This window comes from Pseudopodoces humilis, chromosome 7 (assembly GCF_049639895.1).
Source record: "Pseudopodoces humilis isolate 2021_Gansu_Grassland_sample_001 chromosome 7, ASM4963989v1, whole genome shotgun sequence".
NCBI lineage: Eukaryota > Metazoa > Chordata > Aves > Passeriformes > Paridae > Pseudopodoces > Pseudopodoces humilis.
The window spans coordinates 23,987,020-24,004,778 of NC_142206.1; the positions used below are offsets into that span (position 1 = coordinate 23,987,020).

The 17,759-nt window shown below is 46.6% G+C and overlaps 1 protein-coding gene across 2 annotated transcripts; it reads left to right on the forward strand.

Annotated features, from left to right (window-relative positions):
• The first annotated feature begins 7,690 nt into the window (after positions 1–7,690).
• ARFGAP2 (ARF GTPase activating protein 2) lies at positions 7,691–17,741 on the forward strand. 2 transcript variants are annotated; one of them, XM_014251966.2, is made up of 17 exons: positions 7,693–8,239; positions 8,482–8,600; positions 9,514–9,586; positions 10,098–10,229; positions 10,318–10,398; positions 11,173–11,275; positions 11,910–11,966; positions 12,520–12,564; positions 13,647–13,699; positions 14,111–14,247; positions 14,766–14,897; positions 15,408–15,536; positions 15,616–15,744; positions 16,125–16,251; positions 16,369–16,459; positions 16,578–16,696; positions 17,111–17,741. In XM_014251966.2, the coding sequence occupies exons 1-17, from the start codon at positions 8,168–8,170 to the stop codon at positions 17,129–17,131; spliced, it is 1,620 nt and encodes a 539-aa protein (XP_014107441.1). In that variant the 5' UTR covers positions 7,693–8,167; the 3' UTR covers positions 17,132–17,741. The 2 variants fall into 2 exon arrangements, with proteins under 2 accessions (XP_005522507.1, XP_014107441.1); XM_005522450.3 differs by lacking the exon at positions 12,520–12,564 and having other exon boundaries at positions 7,691–8,239.
• The last annotated feature ends 18 nt before the right edge of the window (positions 17,742–17,759 follow it).

The following is a 17,759-nucleotide window of genomic DNA, read 5'->3' on the forward strand; positions in this document are numbered from 1 at the left end:
CCTGTAGGCAAAATCTGGGTCACAGAGCCCACTGGCCAGCTGTGCTGTGGGATGGCAGCTGAATCGTGGTTAGCCTCCGGCTCTGGGTGGCACTCCCACAGCCCTGCCTGGAGCTTGGGGCCATTGCTGCTTCAGTTTACTTTCCATCCCACTTCCCCTCCCCTGCGTCCTTGTAGCTGTTTTGTTTGGCACTAAGCACAGGGGCAGGTGCAAGTATGTGGCAATCCTGCACAGAGATCCATCAGTGCTGTTAACTGTCCTGCACCACCTCTGCTCCTGCCCTGTTTGTAGGTCCAGCCCAAGGCCACAGCTGTGAGGCTGTGGAGCTCAGCTCTGTTGTCTCCCACAGGCTCCCCCGACTGCAGAGCAGGCTCTGAGTGAACTGGAGCTGCCTTAGTTGCCTTTGTGGAGCCATTGTGGAGTTGCTGGCATTATGCTTAGGGACAGTAGGCTGCAAAAATCCCTTCTGCTTGTGAAGAAAGTTGCAGTCGAAATGGGCTTGAACATTCCACTTAGACCTTTAGGTGATCATTTCTAGAGTAACTGCACTGAGACCAGCTGCTGACAGATCATGGGGCTGAATGTGAGACAAAGCTGGTGCCAAAAATCCCACCCTGACCCATGGAAAATACCCACTGCAGGCTGGCAACAAAGGTTGTGCAAAATAAACATGAATAGTAAGGTGGCACGATATAAGGCAAAGTGTCTTCAGAGGGACCTTGCACCAAATCAACCCAAAACCAAAAAAGGAGTAACAGAAAAAAACTTGCAGCCATGTGTTGAAACAGATGTCCAGGTCCAGGCTACAAGGAGCTGAAAACCTCTGGGCTGCAAGGGAGTAAGACTTTATCAAGCTACCTAGGTCCTTAGCAGATCAAAGAGGATTAATATGAGATGATGAACAAATCCTTGCTGATAGACAGGGGAAGGGTTAAGGTCTTCTCTAACTGGAAGAATCTGGCTAGTTACCTTTAGAACATCTTGACTAAGCAATATGGCTCCAGTGAACTTTTCCAAACTAAATTTCAGGCCAAACACCCTCAGCTGCTTTAGCACATCCATTTTCTGGCCATGTCCTCCTGTTTTTCATCATTCAATAACCCTGCTTGCAGAGGTTTCTGGCTTGTCAGTCTCTCAGCTTAAGGCAACTATAGCTGCAGTTTAAGTCACCTCAACAGGCAGTGTAGTGGTATCAGCACTTCTTCAGTCTTAGTGTGGGGGTCCATAAGCTCTCCTTTTCAGTTTTCAGCACTTTCACTGGGTCCTTCTAGTTACATATCCTGTGGTCCCTTCCTCCCTGCATTTCCTTTCTGTCCAAGCAACTGGAAGTCTTCTTCCAGGTCCTCCACTCTCCCCCTTTGATTTCACTGCCTCCTTCCTGAGTCTATTGTTCCTGCTTCCAGCAGGAGGCTGACAATAAAACAGTCACTGTCCCCAGGCTGTGACCATGCTAGCCCTTTCTCTCAAATTCTCTTCAGGGCTTCCCCCACAGGTGCCACACAGTTCCTAAGGAATAATCTATCCATAATTCTATGGATGTTTCACCAGTGTCTCTGCATCTCCTCTACATATTCCAGCCACCTATGGAGCTGAAGCACTGCTACCTAACCCCCCTGCACACAAATCCTTCATAGTGACCTCTTTGACAGTGGTGATTCCACTCTGAAAATGCTTTGTTTTCAAAAGAGCTTTCTCATTTTGCCTTGCTTATGACCTTGTCTTATGGTCAGCTCTGCCTGCCTTTCTTTCATGGGTCACTGTCTTCTGCTTAAGGCACACTCCCAATGCTCGTACGGGCTGCAGACAATTAGTCCCTGTACTAGAGGGATTCAGTTTATTTAGAAAACTCCTGAGAGGGGTGATCTGCAGGGAAGAGAAATTACATATATACTAGAGAATCTGGAAGAGTCATGTCTTATGGATGGACAGCCCTGCTGGTTCTGACCTCAGGCAAGTTAGTGCCTGTGCTGTCAACTGCCCTTGAAAGAAGGGAGCTCAGGGTCTGCTCATTTCTTAGTTTTTCACCTTGCTTCCATGTGGTGTGATGTATATGTCTTCCATCACTTGAGTGACTGTCCCCTGCCAAACAGCCTGCTTCCAGCAGGGACACCTGTAACGTTTCCAAACAGACCACCACAGCAAGATCTAAAACTAGTCCTCAGATCCAGGAAAACCCAGGCCGCAACAGCCAGCATACCTCTACTTTGAGGTATGTCTAAAGTTTCCCAAGTCTAAAGCACCTGCCAGGCCAGAGGTGGTATTACCAAACATTTACAAATCAACTTTTAATTGTAACATTGGAAATGGAATAACAAAAGAAAAGCCTCAAGATACACATGTATATAAACACGGTCGTGTAAAAACTACAGGAGCAGCATGCATCTGCCCTGGCCCTACATTCCTGTCACCCTTTCCATCAAACCACAGCAGTTTTGCCTGGCAGCCCAGCAACACTGTTTGGCACAGCTGAAAGGGACAGTCCTCTCTTTCTCCCTTTTAAGACTTCCTAGCCCTTGCCTTACTCATTCAACACTTGCACAAGCAGGAGATCAGCTCAGCAATGCAATGACAATCACTGTTTGAGCAGGGCTCAGGACAAGACAGCCCACAGATACCACTTCCCAGAGTGGGTGCAAGGGACAGCACGTGCAGCAGGACCAGCCTTTTGGCTGCAACACAACCCCAAATCACAGCAAGCCATCCATGACTACACTCCTCTATATCTCTCATTACCCATCTGTTGTGCTCCTTAAATTATGTGTTCCTTCAACCTTTGCTGGCTTTTCTCCAAACCACAACATTTGCAAGACTGCAGTAAAATTGTGTAAGTTGTAAACTTTATTCACTCTACACTTACTATATTAGCTCCTTATCTTAGATCTTGCTGGTAGAATTGTGTGGAGCCAGTGAGTGACATGACTGCCTGCCTTGCTTCTGTACTTTTTCCTAGGGAGGCAGCTACTGATTACACTCAGTCCAGCACACTGGCAGCCTGGTCAGCCACAACCCTCAGCCAGCTGCTTCCCTTGCATCAATCCAAGTGAATACATGGCAGGGCAGTTTGCTGACTTGACAGAAACCTAACCTAACCCAACGAAAATTTTCCATATGATCTCTGATGATAGAAAATTAGGAGCATCTTCTTACACACTATCCCTTTCAGCTGGGAAGGAGCGCACTTGCTGAGAACACGTCTCTTGTTGTAGTGAGGAGGAGAATACTTTCTATTTGATTTTCCTCTCCTCCATTCATGGCTGTGTTTGCTTCTTCCACTACTGAAAATAGCCAGGCTGCCCTGCAATATTGAGCAGAACTTTCTCCCAGAGTTACTGGCTATCCCCAAGGGAAATCACATGGATTAGTTAGTGTCTGTGAACTGCTTAGTAAGAGAGAAGGATAAAAAAAAAAATTAAAAAGTTGTGTTAAGAATTGCTTCTTTGCCCAAGGCATCATTCTAGATTTCTGGTACCCCATCACTCAGCATTATGATCCATGGGAAACTTTATCTCCCTGTTACTTTTTGGGTAATGTGGGCAGCTAAGGTCTGGCGGTCAGAAGATATCGCGATGTACAGAAAGATAGAATCACCCCCCTCCTCAATAGTTTATGGTAATTACCCCCATAATTAGCCAATAGCACCTAGCTGTGATGAAAGCAGATGGGAGTGACACTGTGAACCTAGGTTATAAAGTGTCAAATTCTTCACCAATAAATGCCATTTCACCATCTACCACATTGGTGTTAGCGTGCAGATGGACCAAGTGACCTGGGATTGGTCACCGTGCCGTCCCTGAACTAGGTCACCACTCCTTTGAAGGTGACAGGGTAGTTTATTGAATTTGCCAACCCCTTTCCCAAAACTTCTCTTTCAGCAAAAGTGTGAGAGGGCAATGGGTCTGAATAGGAGAGGAAGACTCAGCCACCTCATCTCTCTACTGCACAGTCCTATCACCCATGTTCTTTGCTGGGTAGTGAGTAAAGAACAAGGTCCCTTTTTCCCTCTACCGCCCTGCTTTTGGATAGACACATAGAGAAGCACCACCTCTTACCTTTGGCTCAGGCCTGAAAGTGCAGGGCATATTTTATCCCCATCACAGCACTTCCCTCCTGAATCTCTCTTGCTCTTCCACAGTAACCTCATGCCCTCAGATAACCAGACTTCTGTACTGAAAATGTGTCCCTGGTGGTATGGCAGACTCCAACATCATGCCTGGTCATCATCCTTTGCTTTCCTTTGCTCTCTTGGATACTGTTGGGAACTATCTTTTATTGACAGAAGTGGATAACAGCAAGGTGTTCTCTGATTAGAAGGCTACATCAGGCTCAGGGTCTGGTGCCACGGCAGTCAGGAGGAAAGAGGTAGATGTCAGATGGGATGTAGATGGATAGGGAAGCTGAGAGCCAAAGAGTAGGCTGCCAGCTTGGAGCTCAGAAATTCAGCACTAAAGCACTAAAGCACATGAGATGCAAAAGAAACAGATGCAGGAAATAGCAAAAACAGTGTTGTGACAGCACTCATTCACTGGGAATAGTCAGCAGCAGGAGGTCTTTCCTGTAATAACAAAGGCAACAAAAAGAAGCTGATTATTTCTCAGACCAGCAGCATGCTCTCCCTGCTGCTTTTATGGAAAACTGATGGACAGGATCAGCAGCCTTGCCAGGATCTGGAGCAACCAGCATGGATTTGAAGGCCTGCAAGAGACCCTGCTGAGGTACAGAAGCTGAAGTAACCCTGCTGTAGCAAGCATTCTGAGAACACAATGCAGTGAACAGAAACCATGCTTCCTACATGGAGGAGAGGAGCTTGCACTGTATCTCCCCATGTCTCCTAGCACAGACGGGCAGAGACAAAGTGTGACACTGACCTACTGACCTCTGAGGCTGCCTTGGCTCCTCCTGAGCACATGCCATTTCTCTCTGTCATGACTTAACCCAGCATCCAAGCATCACACAGCTCACTCCACCCACCCCATAGCACCCACTGGAATGAGGAAGAGAACTGGAAAAAGGTACAGTTGGTGGGTGGAGACAAGAACAGTTTAATAACTGAAATAAAGAAAATAATAATAATAATAATAATAATAATAATAATAATAATAATAATAGGAAAAAAGGAATTAAACCCAAGAAAAAAGTGATGCTCAATACAATTGCTCACTGCCTGCTGACTGATGCCCATCTGTTACCGCTGAAGATGAATAGATCACATGTACACAGGTCGAGGTGTGGTGAAACGAAGAGCAGAGTTTATTTTTCCTCCCAGGATTTATAGGCTTCTTACCATGGCCAGGGATTGGATGGTCAGGATAACATTTTCTCACTGCACTGGCCATGAGGGATGTCCATCACAAGACATGTAACAGAAAGAATGTACATGTATCTATGTTTACAGTTACTCTCTTGGGAAAGTCCTTAGAAAACTATGTTAGCAAGCTCAGAAGCTGAGTTTTCAGGGCGACACCCATCCCATTCCCAAACACAAGAAACAAGCAGAGAAGGGGAGCAGCACCACACAACTGATGATGACAGGGCAGGAACAAGCAACTCAGGTTGAGGCAGCTCCAGCCAACATGAACACAAATACTCCCAATGCACCCTCATCATCTGAACTCCCTCCTCTACACAAGATACAGCTTGCACAACCCAACACCAGAGACTCTCTCTCCTGCCCTTCTGTAGCTTCACCTGTCAGGGCCCTGAATGCACTAACAGGCCTTCATTGTCCAGAGCAGCCTCACCTATGGCTCTACCCAAAGCCCCTGCCCCCATGGGGTTTAGGGAGGATGTGTTTGCATTTAAGCTCAGCCCAGAGTTCTCAGGCACTGCCTGAGCTACGTTGGAGGAGTAGTAGTCTCTGTCTGTGCTTTGTTGATCTTAACCTGTAGGATGGTTTATCAGCCTGACCTCAGGCTTGCCTTGCCTTATCACCACAGACACACCTGGCAATCACTGGGCCTGATCCTGACCCAGTTTGCTGCGAACATGAGCTTGTCCAGCTATCTCAGTTCTTGGTCTAATCCAGATGCTATGCCAGGCCTGCTGGGCTCTCTGTGGCCAGGTACTGTGGGAATGGGCCATGCCCGATGATGACTCTGGTTTCTGGCCTCTGGAACAGCCCCTCACAGCTCTCCTTGTCCTAGTGTGCAGCCAGCCCTTACTGCACCCTGACATCAGCTCTCCTGGTATGACTGCCAGGACAGCTGCACCATGAATGGCATCAGGGAACTCAACTTGTTTAAAAATAACTCTGAGGAAAATGCTATCAGTTATTTCTACCTGCATTGCTTCCCCAGCACACGTGTGTGTAATCCCAGAAATGGCATATAGGTACCATTAAGGTAGTAGAATAAAAGCAACAGAAACTGGGGAATACTTAAGACAAAAGTGCTGCCAAGAATGAGCTCTGTCAGGTTAGATCAGGCTTCACTACCCAGCTCAGAAACTCATCTCAGAGCAGCTTCAATCAGATGTGCCTCTCATCTTACTGCACGTGCCTAACATATCAGGTCTCACTGTAATCGTAGTTAGAGCTTTGCTGATTCCCAGAACACAAGACCCTGCTAAACCTGCAAGGGTTTTTCTGCAGGGCTATTTTTTCCCTCAACAACTCTGTTGCTCCTGATTGCATCTCTATGTCCCATTACTTTATGTATCTTCTGAAGACCATGGGTCCTAAGTTCCCATTGCAAGGAATTCTATTGTCTATCTTAACATCTGTGGATTGTCTGGAAATGAGTGAAGAAAGCCTTTAAATTTAAACTGAAAGTTGTCTTGTCCAGATATTAGTACATTTAAGAGTTTCTTTTAGTGACAAGCTGGTGCTGCAGAGCAATCTCTTTTCAGAAGCAAGGAAATACCAATGCATTCCATCTCTGTAATACCAAGCTACTGATTAACTTTTGTTGTTCTCATCCCCCTGAACCTCTCATTGCTCTGCAGTCACTTTTTTTTTTCTCACTAAAGAATGAAATGGATTATATGCCATTGACTTTTAGCTCACAGCACAACCATATTTTTTCCTATTTTTCTTGCTTTATAACTCAGTGCCTTTCTAGCCAATACTCTACTGCTTCTAGGCAGGTAATACAGCAGTTAAAGGCCCTGACATTATCTTTGCTCTGAAGTAACAACTTCCCTACCTTGATTGCTGCCTCATGATGCCTTGATTACTGCATACTCAAGTAATAGCCTCTTGAGAGGTCCCCCCCTGATTAAATCAGGGCTGTGAAGATGGAGAAGAGTCTGAAGGGGAAGCCATACCAGACGTGGATGAAGTCACTCGGTCTCTCAGCCTGGAGGAAACTCATTCCTCATCGTGGTCTTCAGTATCATTACGAGGGGAAGCATAGGGGCAGGGCCATTCTCTTTAATGACCAGTGTCAGGACTCTAGGCAGAGATTTGGGTTGGTTATTAGAAAAGAGTTCATCACACAGAGGGTGATTGGGCACTGGAACAGGCTCCCCAGGGAAGTGGTCATAGCACCAAGCCTGACAGTTCAAGAAACTTATGGACAGTGCTCTTAGGCACACGGTGTGACTCTTAGGGATATCCTATGCAGAGCCAGGAGTCACTCGATCTGTGCGAGTGCATTCCAACTGAGGACATTCTGTGGTTCTGTAAATCATTTCCAAATCACCGTTCGTTTGTGCCAGTGTACCAAGCCCGGTGCCCTAAGGCCGGCTGCTGGAGCAGGTGATGCCTGTAAACGTTGCTCTGAGCTTTTCCCCCGGTAGCAGATGACCCACGGCAGGCACTGCCCCACTGCTATTCTAAAGCGCACTTCTCTCGGTGCGTGCCCGCAGCGGCCCCAAAAGGAGGGGCACAGCAAGCAGGGCTCCGCAGCAGCGCCGAGCAGTGAGCTGTGGGCCTGCCCTAAACGCTCCGGGCTCACGGCGGTCTCGGGGCGTGCAACGTCCCGTGTGCGTAAGGCGATGCCGTGACCCCCGCGAGGCGTCGGGCCGGCAGCCGGCGCAGCGGCTGGGATGACCTGGAGCTAACGCTGCCCCACATCCCGGCACCGGAGGGAAAGCTGGACCTCGCTCCCTTCTCGCCGTTCAGACCCAAGGACGCGGCTGGGGGCCGGCCCACAGGCCTCTACCGCGGTCGTGGCGCCGATTGGGCCCGGCCGGCTGCCGTCCCCGCGGGGGTGTCTGGGAAGGAGAGATCATGGCGGCTGAGCCGAGCAAGACGGAGATCCAGACCCTCTTCAAGCGGCTTCGGGCAGCGCCGGCCAACAAGGTAGGGGGGAGCGGCCGGGGTCCGCCGAACTGTCCGTGCCGGGCTATTGCCCTGTGGCCGCGGCTTGCGCTCCTGCCGGGCCCCGATGGGCTCCGGGCCGCGCTGCGGCGGCTGTTGGGGCGGCCGGGCAGGGGCCCTTGGGGAGCGCCTGGGCACAGCGGCCGGGCCGCCGAGCTGAGGCGGGGGTCGCGGAGCGGCAGAGCCGTCGCTTCAACCTGGCTGTCCCTCTGCCTTCGCTTTAGTCGTGCTTCGACTGCGGCGCCAAGAACCCGAGCTGGGCCAGTATCACCTACGGGGTCTTTCTGTGCATCGACTGCTCCGGCGTCCACAGGTCCCTGGGCGTGCACCTCAGCTTCATCAGGTGCGTGGGGAGCGCGGCCCGCGGCACCGCCGGCAGGCCTGGAGCAGCCAGCCCGCCTTGGGGTGGGAGCACGCAGGGACTGGGAGAGAAGCCTTTTCACGGAGCGATCACCTCGGGGTTTATGTGGCTTATTCGCTGGAGGTTTTCAGCATTTCTAGTTCCAAAATGGAGTTTCTAAAGCACCTCAGGTGGAACGTCGACATGTTGCTTTCGCTAACCTTGAAGAAATGCTGTCTGGACTTGGCATTGTAGGAGCAGAGACGAGAGTGTGGTGTGTGAATCTTGCCAGTAAGGCAGCAGTGTGATGTATATACATTTTCATAATGCTGAGCAAGGCAAAAAGAGGAATCTTGTTTAATCTTTTTGCTATTAACCTAATGGGGATGATGGTGTTGGCTTTTCAGCCTAGTTCTTGTTTTCAGTACTTGTAAAAATTAGCATTTTAAGTTAACAGAACTGTGACCTTTATTTGTTAGGAGAGAAGTTGAGTAAGTGGTATGAGACACTGTGTGTCCCCTCTAGCTTTACTTGGATGTATTCTCAGTTGCTCTGTCACGTGTTTTGGCCCAACCTGTGGGATGGGCTGACTATGAGTCTCTCCTGTTGCGGTGAGATCACATGTAGAATGGAAGTTCTTGGCTGTGCTTTCCTAGCTCAAGCTGTGCCCTCTAAAACAAGCAGTACAAAGGAGAGAGCCTCAAAATTTGGATAAAAGCTGGTCTTCTTCCTTACTTTAAAAGTTAAAATTATTTTTTTTACAGGAGCAAAGAAATTCCCAAGATGTTCTTTTCACCCTTGCCTCTTACACTTTGGAATAGTAGTGGGATAGCTGACCATTTTAGGCCAGAGCTTGGTTTTGCATTTGGTTTGCCTGGTCTTTATTAATAGAAATAATTGGTTCTCACTCACACAGGTCCACAGAGTTGGATTCTAACTGGAACTGGTTCCAGCTGAGGTGTATGCAAGTGGGCAGTAATGCCAACGCGGTGAGGATCCTCTGTAGGCATTTTGCTTGCTTTCCCGCTTGCTAATCCACATTCTCTGCTTCTTGTCCCTTTCCTTTCTGTGGCTTTCTTGGTACCAGTCTCATCTGAAATGTGTTATGAAGGGGGGCATTTGTCAAGTGTGCTTGGAAGTCAGACTGTGATTTTTGCATGCGTTGTTTTCTGATGTGCAGATCTCTCATTTTTTTGCATCTCATTTAAATGAGAGGCATAGCCTTCTTAAATGATAGGATTTAATAACACTGATCAGTTTGAAAGCTAATGCTCAGCATTGTGACTCAGAATCATCCCTCTGTAGAGAAGATGGATGATTTTCATAGGCCCCTGGAGTGAGACTTCGTGTAGAAAGCTGATGAAGGAATGGTTGGTTCATGCTGTGTTCTCAGTTTTTCATCCTCTGTCTATGGGAAGTTTTGTTTTTCTGTTGAGTTTGCCTAGTGCTTGCTTGAGTATGATCTAGCAGTCAGGAGACTAAATATTCCTCTCTTTTCAGACTGCTTTCTTCCGACAGCATGGCTGTACCACCACAGATGCCAATGCTAAATATAACAGTCGAGCTGCCCAGATGTACAGGGAGAAGATCCGGCAGCTGGCAAGCGCTGCCATGGCCAAGTATGGCACTGATGTAAGTCTGAGAGCTCAGGAGTGCTACATGGGTATGCTGGGTGCTCAGTCTTGTAGGATACCTTCTTTTTTGCCTCTCCTCTCTTTAGTTGCTTATAGATGGACTGAGTGGAGCCCCTGGGCACTCCCCTGACAAGAGTGATGCTGATTTCTTCATGGAGCACACGCAGGTGAGAAGAACTACCTAAACCAGGCAGCCTTAATAGCTCTCCAATAGCCAGCTGTTCAGCCAGGACCAGTCCCACTTAGCTTGGAAGGACTCTAAATTGTATAATTACTCAGTATAATGTGCAGTCATCTGCCTGGGACATAGTCACAGATCTGAACAGTCCCTGTAATATCCATGTCCTTTGTTTTTGAGACCATCTTTGGCTTCAAGAAGTACTCAAAGCTACCACCTATGCCCTGGAAGATGCTTTGTGTATTGTGTTAATACTTAGTTTCTTTCTATTGTTAAAGCAAGGTCTACCTATTACTTTGAACTTCTGGTTAAGAAGAAACTTTTCAGAACATAGACCCTGATAAAGTGGATTTGGGCAACTGCACCATGCCAGGCAGACTTTATCAGCTAATGTATGAATTAGATATATGGCAAATAGAGACAGTGGAAGTGGAGATTAATTTTTCCCAGGAAAACTCATTTAAACTTTCTCCCAGATTGAAACTCATTTCCTTTAACCTGGGAAGTCCTCACATTAGCCAGCTTGTCAAATGATTCTGTCATTCCTCCTGGCCTTACATTCAGCTTAGCTTCCTTTTCTTTTTTAAATTTTTGTCCCTACTAAGGGAATCCACACATTATATTCAGGGAAGGCATAGTTTAAAGTTTGGAATAAGTTTCTTTTGGCTTAAAATTGAATACAGGTCACTAAACCTGTATTAAATTCAGGATTGTTTGGTTCATTCATCTTCTGCAAAAAGCTGGAATGAGTATCTCCTTGCAGTCTTCCAGTACCTGGGATGTAGCAGATGCCAGCCAGAATCCTGCACAGTCTTCTTCAGAGGTGGAAAAAGCAGAAAAGTCATCAGAAGGCAGCGAAGTTTCAAGTGAGTTCTTTACTGAGTAATTTTTCCAAGAATCTGCCTTCATTTCCGGGATAATACAGTTCTGTATCACTGTTGGAAGGGCTGACCTTAGCCTTTGGTTCAGGCCTGAAGGAGGGGAAGTTCTATGCACTCTTATCATGTTTAGTTAAATTAGTGGAGACTTCTTAAAAAACCTCCGTTTTGGCTCAGTTCTTCACTTTTCCTGAAATGCACACACAACTGTTTTGGGGATTAGCTGCCCCATTTGCCTCCTTTCAGACATTATTATTTGTCTAAACACTCTTCTCTACCCCTTGAATTTGGTGGTAATGAAAATGACATAGGACAGAAAACTTTCTAGGGTGAGGGGATAAGGAAACCAAGAACCTGGGGGCATAGCTGTAATTTGAAATCAGCTTTGTATATTTCTCTGCAGAGTGTTTGCTTTCTTTTACCGTGTTAAGAACACTGCAGAAGGAATAATTTACTCTGTGGAGATGTAAAGTTGTTTTCCTTGGGAAATTGCATATTTCAAGCTGCAACTGGATTTATTTGTGGGGGCAGAGGAGAGATGTAGAGAAACTGTGAACATACTGGAAAGAAAAGGGTTGAGAATCAATCTGCTGAATATTCTCTTCTGGTTTTGTGCCCACAGATCCCAGCCAAGGTCCATCTATTGACTTGTTGAGCACATCTCCTAAAGCTCCTCTAGGTAAGACTCTTCACTCTCAGATCAGTCTTGTTCTTACACCCACTGCTCAGTAGTAAGCTCAGTGAAGGTGGAAGCAGTGAGCCAGTTTCCAGAATGTCTAAATGAGCTTACCTCCCTGTTGAGCCAGTACTTGGGATGTTCCTGAATGAAGCCCAAAATCAAGTCACAGTTTTCTGGAGGTTTCCTCCTCGTTTGGATAATTGAGTTCAAAGCTGTTGCTTTTCAAAAGCATGTTTTCCTGGTTTTGAGCTTTGGACAAAACTTGGCACTTGATTATGTAGGACTTGGGTGATCAAGGCCACATGGCTTGTTTTTTTATTTGTTTGTTTCCCCACAGAACCTTTGGAGGCAAATGAATTTTTAGCTTTCAGAATAATAGGCATTTGTATCTGATTCTTTCCTGCCATTACTGTCTGGCTGCACACAGAACACCTAGCTGGAGCTTCTTTCCTTATTGAGAGCATGCTCCTAGCCCGCAGTGGGTTCATTCTGGGTGGAGGGCCTGTGTCCTCAAGTGTCTGTTCATTCCCCATGTTTTACATCTCTTCCTCAGACATGTCCATGTATCTGTCAACACAAGGGGCTGCTCCTGCTGGAGGTAACTGGCTAACAGCTGGCCTGCACTGGCTGCTTGTGACAGCTCTGCTTGCCCCTCCTGAGATTCTGCCTTCAATTCTAACTTTAGCTTCCTGTGCTTAGAGAGAGAGAACAAGACAAAGCTTATATTGTTGTATTGAGATCTAAACCAGATATGTCTTATCTGTAAAGAGCTCTTATTAACATTTCTGTTATATGTTTCCTGAAATATAAAAAAACACAAACACAAACCCAAAAACCTCGAATCAAGTGTTAGGAACAACAAGCAGAAAACAGTTTCAGATAGTGTGAATGTTTTGAATCCCATTATTTAAAAAGACTTATCATAAGACTAGAAAAGATAAAAGTAAACATGTCACAAATAATTTATGGGCTAACATCAGTCATGTGGCTGTAGAAAGTCAGGAGACACACACACAAAAGAAAAGCCCAACAAGGATAATTAAAGATTTTGGACTTAACTATAGGAAGCTGGAAAATGTTTTGGGCAGTCCCTCTCTGCTTTGTTCTTACACTTTTCCCCAGACATCTGCTGCTTGGCTGGCCCTTGTCTGGTTTTACAAGAGTGGCATGCCCTCAAGAGTGACAAGTGCAAGGTGTTGGGGAACCTGTTGCTTTTACAGCTTGCTGCACTTAAGGTCCATTTTTTTATGTATGTTCATGGAAATACAACTTTAGGGTTCTTGCTGCTTTATCCCTAAGGCATTGGTGAGGCTCTGACCTTCACATGTCTCTGAAGCTGCAATTTCTTGAATTTGTGTATGAGATAAACCTAGTCTTTCTCTAACTATCCTGATACCTACTGTGTAACACTCAGAGGAGTTATTCACAGTTCTTAATTCAATTATAAGTTGCTCCAGAAATACACATGCTTCTTTGGGCCACCAGCCTGCAACTGTGGAGCTTCTACGTGCATCTTTCTTGCCTGGATGAAATCACCCGGGCTTCTGATGTGAAGCTGCATGGTATGCCCTGGACGCTACTGCAGCTGGACTGTGGTGGATGTTCGTGTGGGTTGCTGTCTAATTTTGGCCTCTTAAATTAATTTCCTTCTGCTTATTTGCTGCTTCCCTCCTTTTGCAGAACTTAAATCCTCCCTCATTGGAAAGAAGAAGCCAGGAGCTGCCAAGAAAGGGGTATGTCTGAGCTGTTTTATGGAGGGGAGGTAAAGCATGTCTTGCATTTCTGCTGTCCTTTCCCTGATTGTTGCTTTCTGCTTAACAAAGCTGTGTGACAAAGCTGTAGAGATCTGTTTTGGGGAAAGGAGACCTTAAGCAGCCTGTGTATTATTGCCAAAAAAATTATGTTCTGGATCATTATTGGTTGTGGTCTGAAGAATATGTGGTTGATCTCTAAGTGTTGGCCACTGGTGGGTTAACTCAGATACTCTTCCATACTGTGGTGCCAGCTCTTTTGGGTCCATAGGCTGTGACTACACAGGGAGACTGAAGGACTCAATGGTGCAGCAAGAAGTAGGATTCAGGCTTTCTTCTACAATGAACAATCTACAATGAGAAATTCACAGGGTTTTATTTTTGTTTTTCAAGCTGGGTGCAAAAAAAGGTCTTGGAGCCCAGAAAGTCAGCAGCCAGAGCTTCACTGAGATTGAGCGGCAAGCCCAGGTAGCAGAACAGCTGAGGGAGCAGCAGGCTGTAGAGTCCAGGAAACAAGCCGAGGAGTCCATGTAAGTGCCCTGTTTGGGATGAGTACCTTGCATACCTAAGGCAGAAGTAGTGTGAGGTTAATGCTGTTCACCCTAGGATCACTAAATGTGACTACAGAACATACTGCATGAGAGGAAGAGCAGTAGCTATATGCCAATATGGCCCTTGCAGCTTGGCACAAGTTATACTGCTGTATTTTATTTAAATTCGCATTCCTGGAAGACTGTAGGGAGCAGATACTTCTGTATCTTGTGTTTCTGTTCACCTTTGGACAGGAGTGAAAAAGCCAAAGGTTGAACTGGATGGATCATTCTGGGTGCAGGGGTGGGTAGAAGACAGACATTGTGATGCTTACAGTTGAATCCCAGTGGAGGAGATGGCAAAACAAGTAATAGCTTCTCTGTGCAAGGATTTTTGGCAGAGCTGTTGTGAAAGTGGCTGTTTTGAAGAGTGGTCGGGGTTACTTAACCACTTGTTCTACAACATGGGCAGTGAGGGAGGGTAATGGGCTAGCACCCACCATGGATCTTTCCCTTAGAGTCACCTCAATGCGACTGGCTTATCAGGAACTGCAGCTTGATCGGAAGAAGGAAGAGAAGAAACTCCAGAACCTTGAAGGGAAGAAACGTGAACAAGCAGAGAGGCTGGGCATGGGATTGGCATCCAGAAGGTACTTGGTTGTGGATGGTGTAGGACAGACAGGTGTCTTGTAAGTACCCTGCTCTGGAAAAGTTTCTTGAAGGCAGTAGTTTGTTCTTGTAATAGATAAGGAGATGAGTTAAAAGTGCTTATATGTTGGTCTCTGACTGAAAATGCTTCAGGCCCCAGAAGGAATAGGGACTTTGTTCAAAGGTTCTGGTTCTCATTTGAGCTTTTCCCCAGATATGTGTGGCCTGTCAGTGTCTAGCACTAGAGCAGTGCTGCTTGACAAGTATCCCCCTGCAGAATCCTTCCTTTAAGAAGGTAGTTCAAGACTTCGGAAGGAGCACAGATAACCATTCAACTATCACATGATAACCATTCTATCATAGAAGGGGACTGACATCCCACAACTCTCCCTCAAAACTTGTGTCATCTGCCCTGCCTTTGAAGGCCAGATTCAGTTTTGAGGCAGACTTGGTTATAGGGACTGGATGCTGTCAGACCCATCAGTCCTGACTCTGCCCGTTTGTTGTGCTAGTTCTGTTTCACACTCAGTGATGTCTGAGATGCAAGTAATTGAGCAAGAGACGCCGCTGGTAGCAAAAACTTCCCGCTCCCAACTGGACTTGTTTGAAGATGGTGGAAGCTTCACATCTGGACCCCCCAAGTAAGACTTAGCTTCAGTGTGGTCTTTGCTTATTCCTGAATTTCAAGTCTGGTGTAAATTACCTATTTTTGGTACCTAGGTACAAATACAGTCCCTTCTCATTCGAAGATGCATTTGGTTCACGATGGGAAACGGACTCTTCATGGGGTATGGACAAAGAGGAGGAACCGGAGGTGACCGTTTCCAGCATTCGGCCGGTTTCAGAGAGGTAAAGTGCTTGCCACTGCTAGTGTACCTAATGCCCCTTATGTAGTGGGCAAAGGATGAGTGTGGGAGCTGTGGCACAGATGCTACTGTGTTATAGTAGGAGCCTTGCGCTGCAGAAAGTTACTTGAACGGCACAGACAAGCCCAAGAAAAAGGGCCTCGAGTGAAAGGGCCTTGGACATCTCTTTGCCTGTCATGTCTGTAAGTTTATACACTTAGTCATCGAGTGCTGACTGTCCCGAGGTGGGGAGAGGAGACCCACAATGTAACTAACACTTAAGGGTGACTTACTTTCCTCTGATTAGATGAGGTCTGAGACAGAAGTCTGATTCTTTACTGTGTTGGTGAGCTTAATCTGAGATGTCTCCTCTTGTTTCCTCAGACCCACCAGCAGGCGGGAGATTGAGAACAGGCCGTCCATGGTGGAATCCAATGAAGCTCGGCAGAAGTTTGCAGGGGCTAAAGCTATCTCTTCAGATATGTTTTTCGGGCGGGAAGCAGATGCTGAGGTAGATGCATTCTGCAGTGCTTACACTGGTACAGCTCTGGCTTTACCTCCTCCTGTGTGCTCAGGTTATACTTTGTTCCCTTCCTTTATAATCTTTTTGTTGTGTTTTCTGCTGCAGTATGAAGCCAGATCCCGACTGCAGCAGCTCTCGGGCAGCAGCGCCATCAGCTCTGCAGACCTGTTTGGAGAGGCTGACAATGTGCACTCAGGTTTGTTAGCACTCAGTGGGTTGAGGAAGCAAGCAATTTTGGAAGACCTAGACTGGAGGGGATCAAGGTGCTTTCTGGAGCTGAGGGACTCTGGGCTAACTCCTCCTGGTTCTTGTAGGTGGTGTGTCTATTGGAAATGTCCTGCCTGCAGCTGACATTGCACAATTCAAGCAAGGAGTGAAATCAGTTGCCGGCAAGATGGCTGTCCTGGCCAATGGGGTGATGAACTCCCTTCAGGTGAGTTTACATTATGGCACCTTCAGAAAGGCTGTTGTCATGTTCAGGGACTTTCACCATACCCTGGGTTCTATTGGAATTATCACTATCTTCTCAAATTATGTGGAAAGTCCCAGGTAGACACCTGTCTTGTATAGCTGTTGACTGCAGTACTAAGCAATTGCAGGTGGCCAGTGAACTCTACTTGGCCAGCCTTACTGTCCTGCTGCACAGGACACCTTGTTACGTCAGATACACCTTTTCCCACAAATTTCAGGCAGAATTTTAAAAATCAAGGTCATTTTACCTTCTGCCTTTGTACAGTGTCTAGATAACCTCACACTGCATAAAATGCCAAACCCCCCAATTTCTTGTTATCTGTCTCTGGATTTTGCACTCGGGTGTTGTAGCAAGATGTCTCTGTTTCCTCCTTAGGATCGTTATGGTTCATATTGATGACCCAGGGACTGCAAAGGGAAGCCAGCAAGAGGCACTGATGCCACCTTTGCCTGATGTAAACTCCGCAGGATTGTCTTATTTGTCTGGGCTGGGTGGGGAGGGGAGAAGGTAAGCAGAGGGGGTCAGGACATGGCTGTGCCCAGGATGCTTTCTGAATATCTCTGGATTCCACTCTATTAAAATTCAATGTGCCCTCATACCCACTGCTATCTACTAGCCAGTGGAGACAGGCCTTTTTACAGGGTTAACCTCATTGCTGTAAAAGATATGACAGGAACTCCTGGGCTGCCCTCATCAGTGCTCCTGCCCTTCTTTGGCCCACACCTTAGCACACCAAGTGACAGAGAAAAGGGGAATGCTGTTTTCCTGAACATCATGTGACATGACTGTTTTTTGTTCTGATCACTCTTCCCAATCCATGGTGCTGTGGAGTCCTCTGTATTCACAGGGTTTGCTTTTTACCGTGATCTAGTCCTTTTTACTGTCTTCTAAACCAGCATATATGAATGCGGGAGAAAAAAAGATCAAATCAAAGATTATTTTTTTAGCTTCTATCTACATCATCAGCAAAAAAGGCCCAGGTAAAGAAGTAAAGAAATTTACTGGATCCCTGGTTTATTTTGTT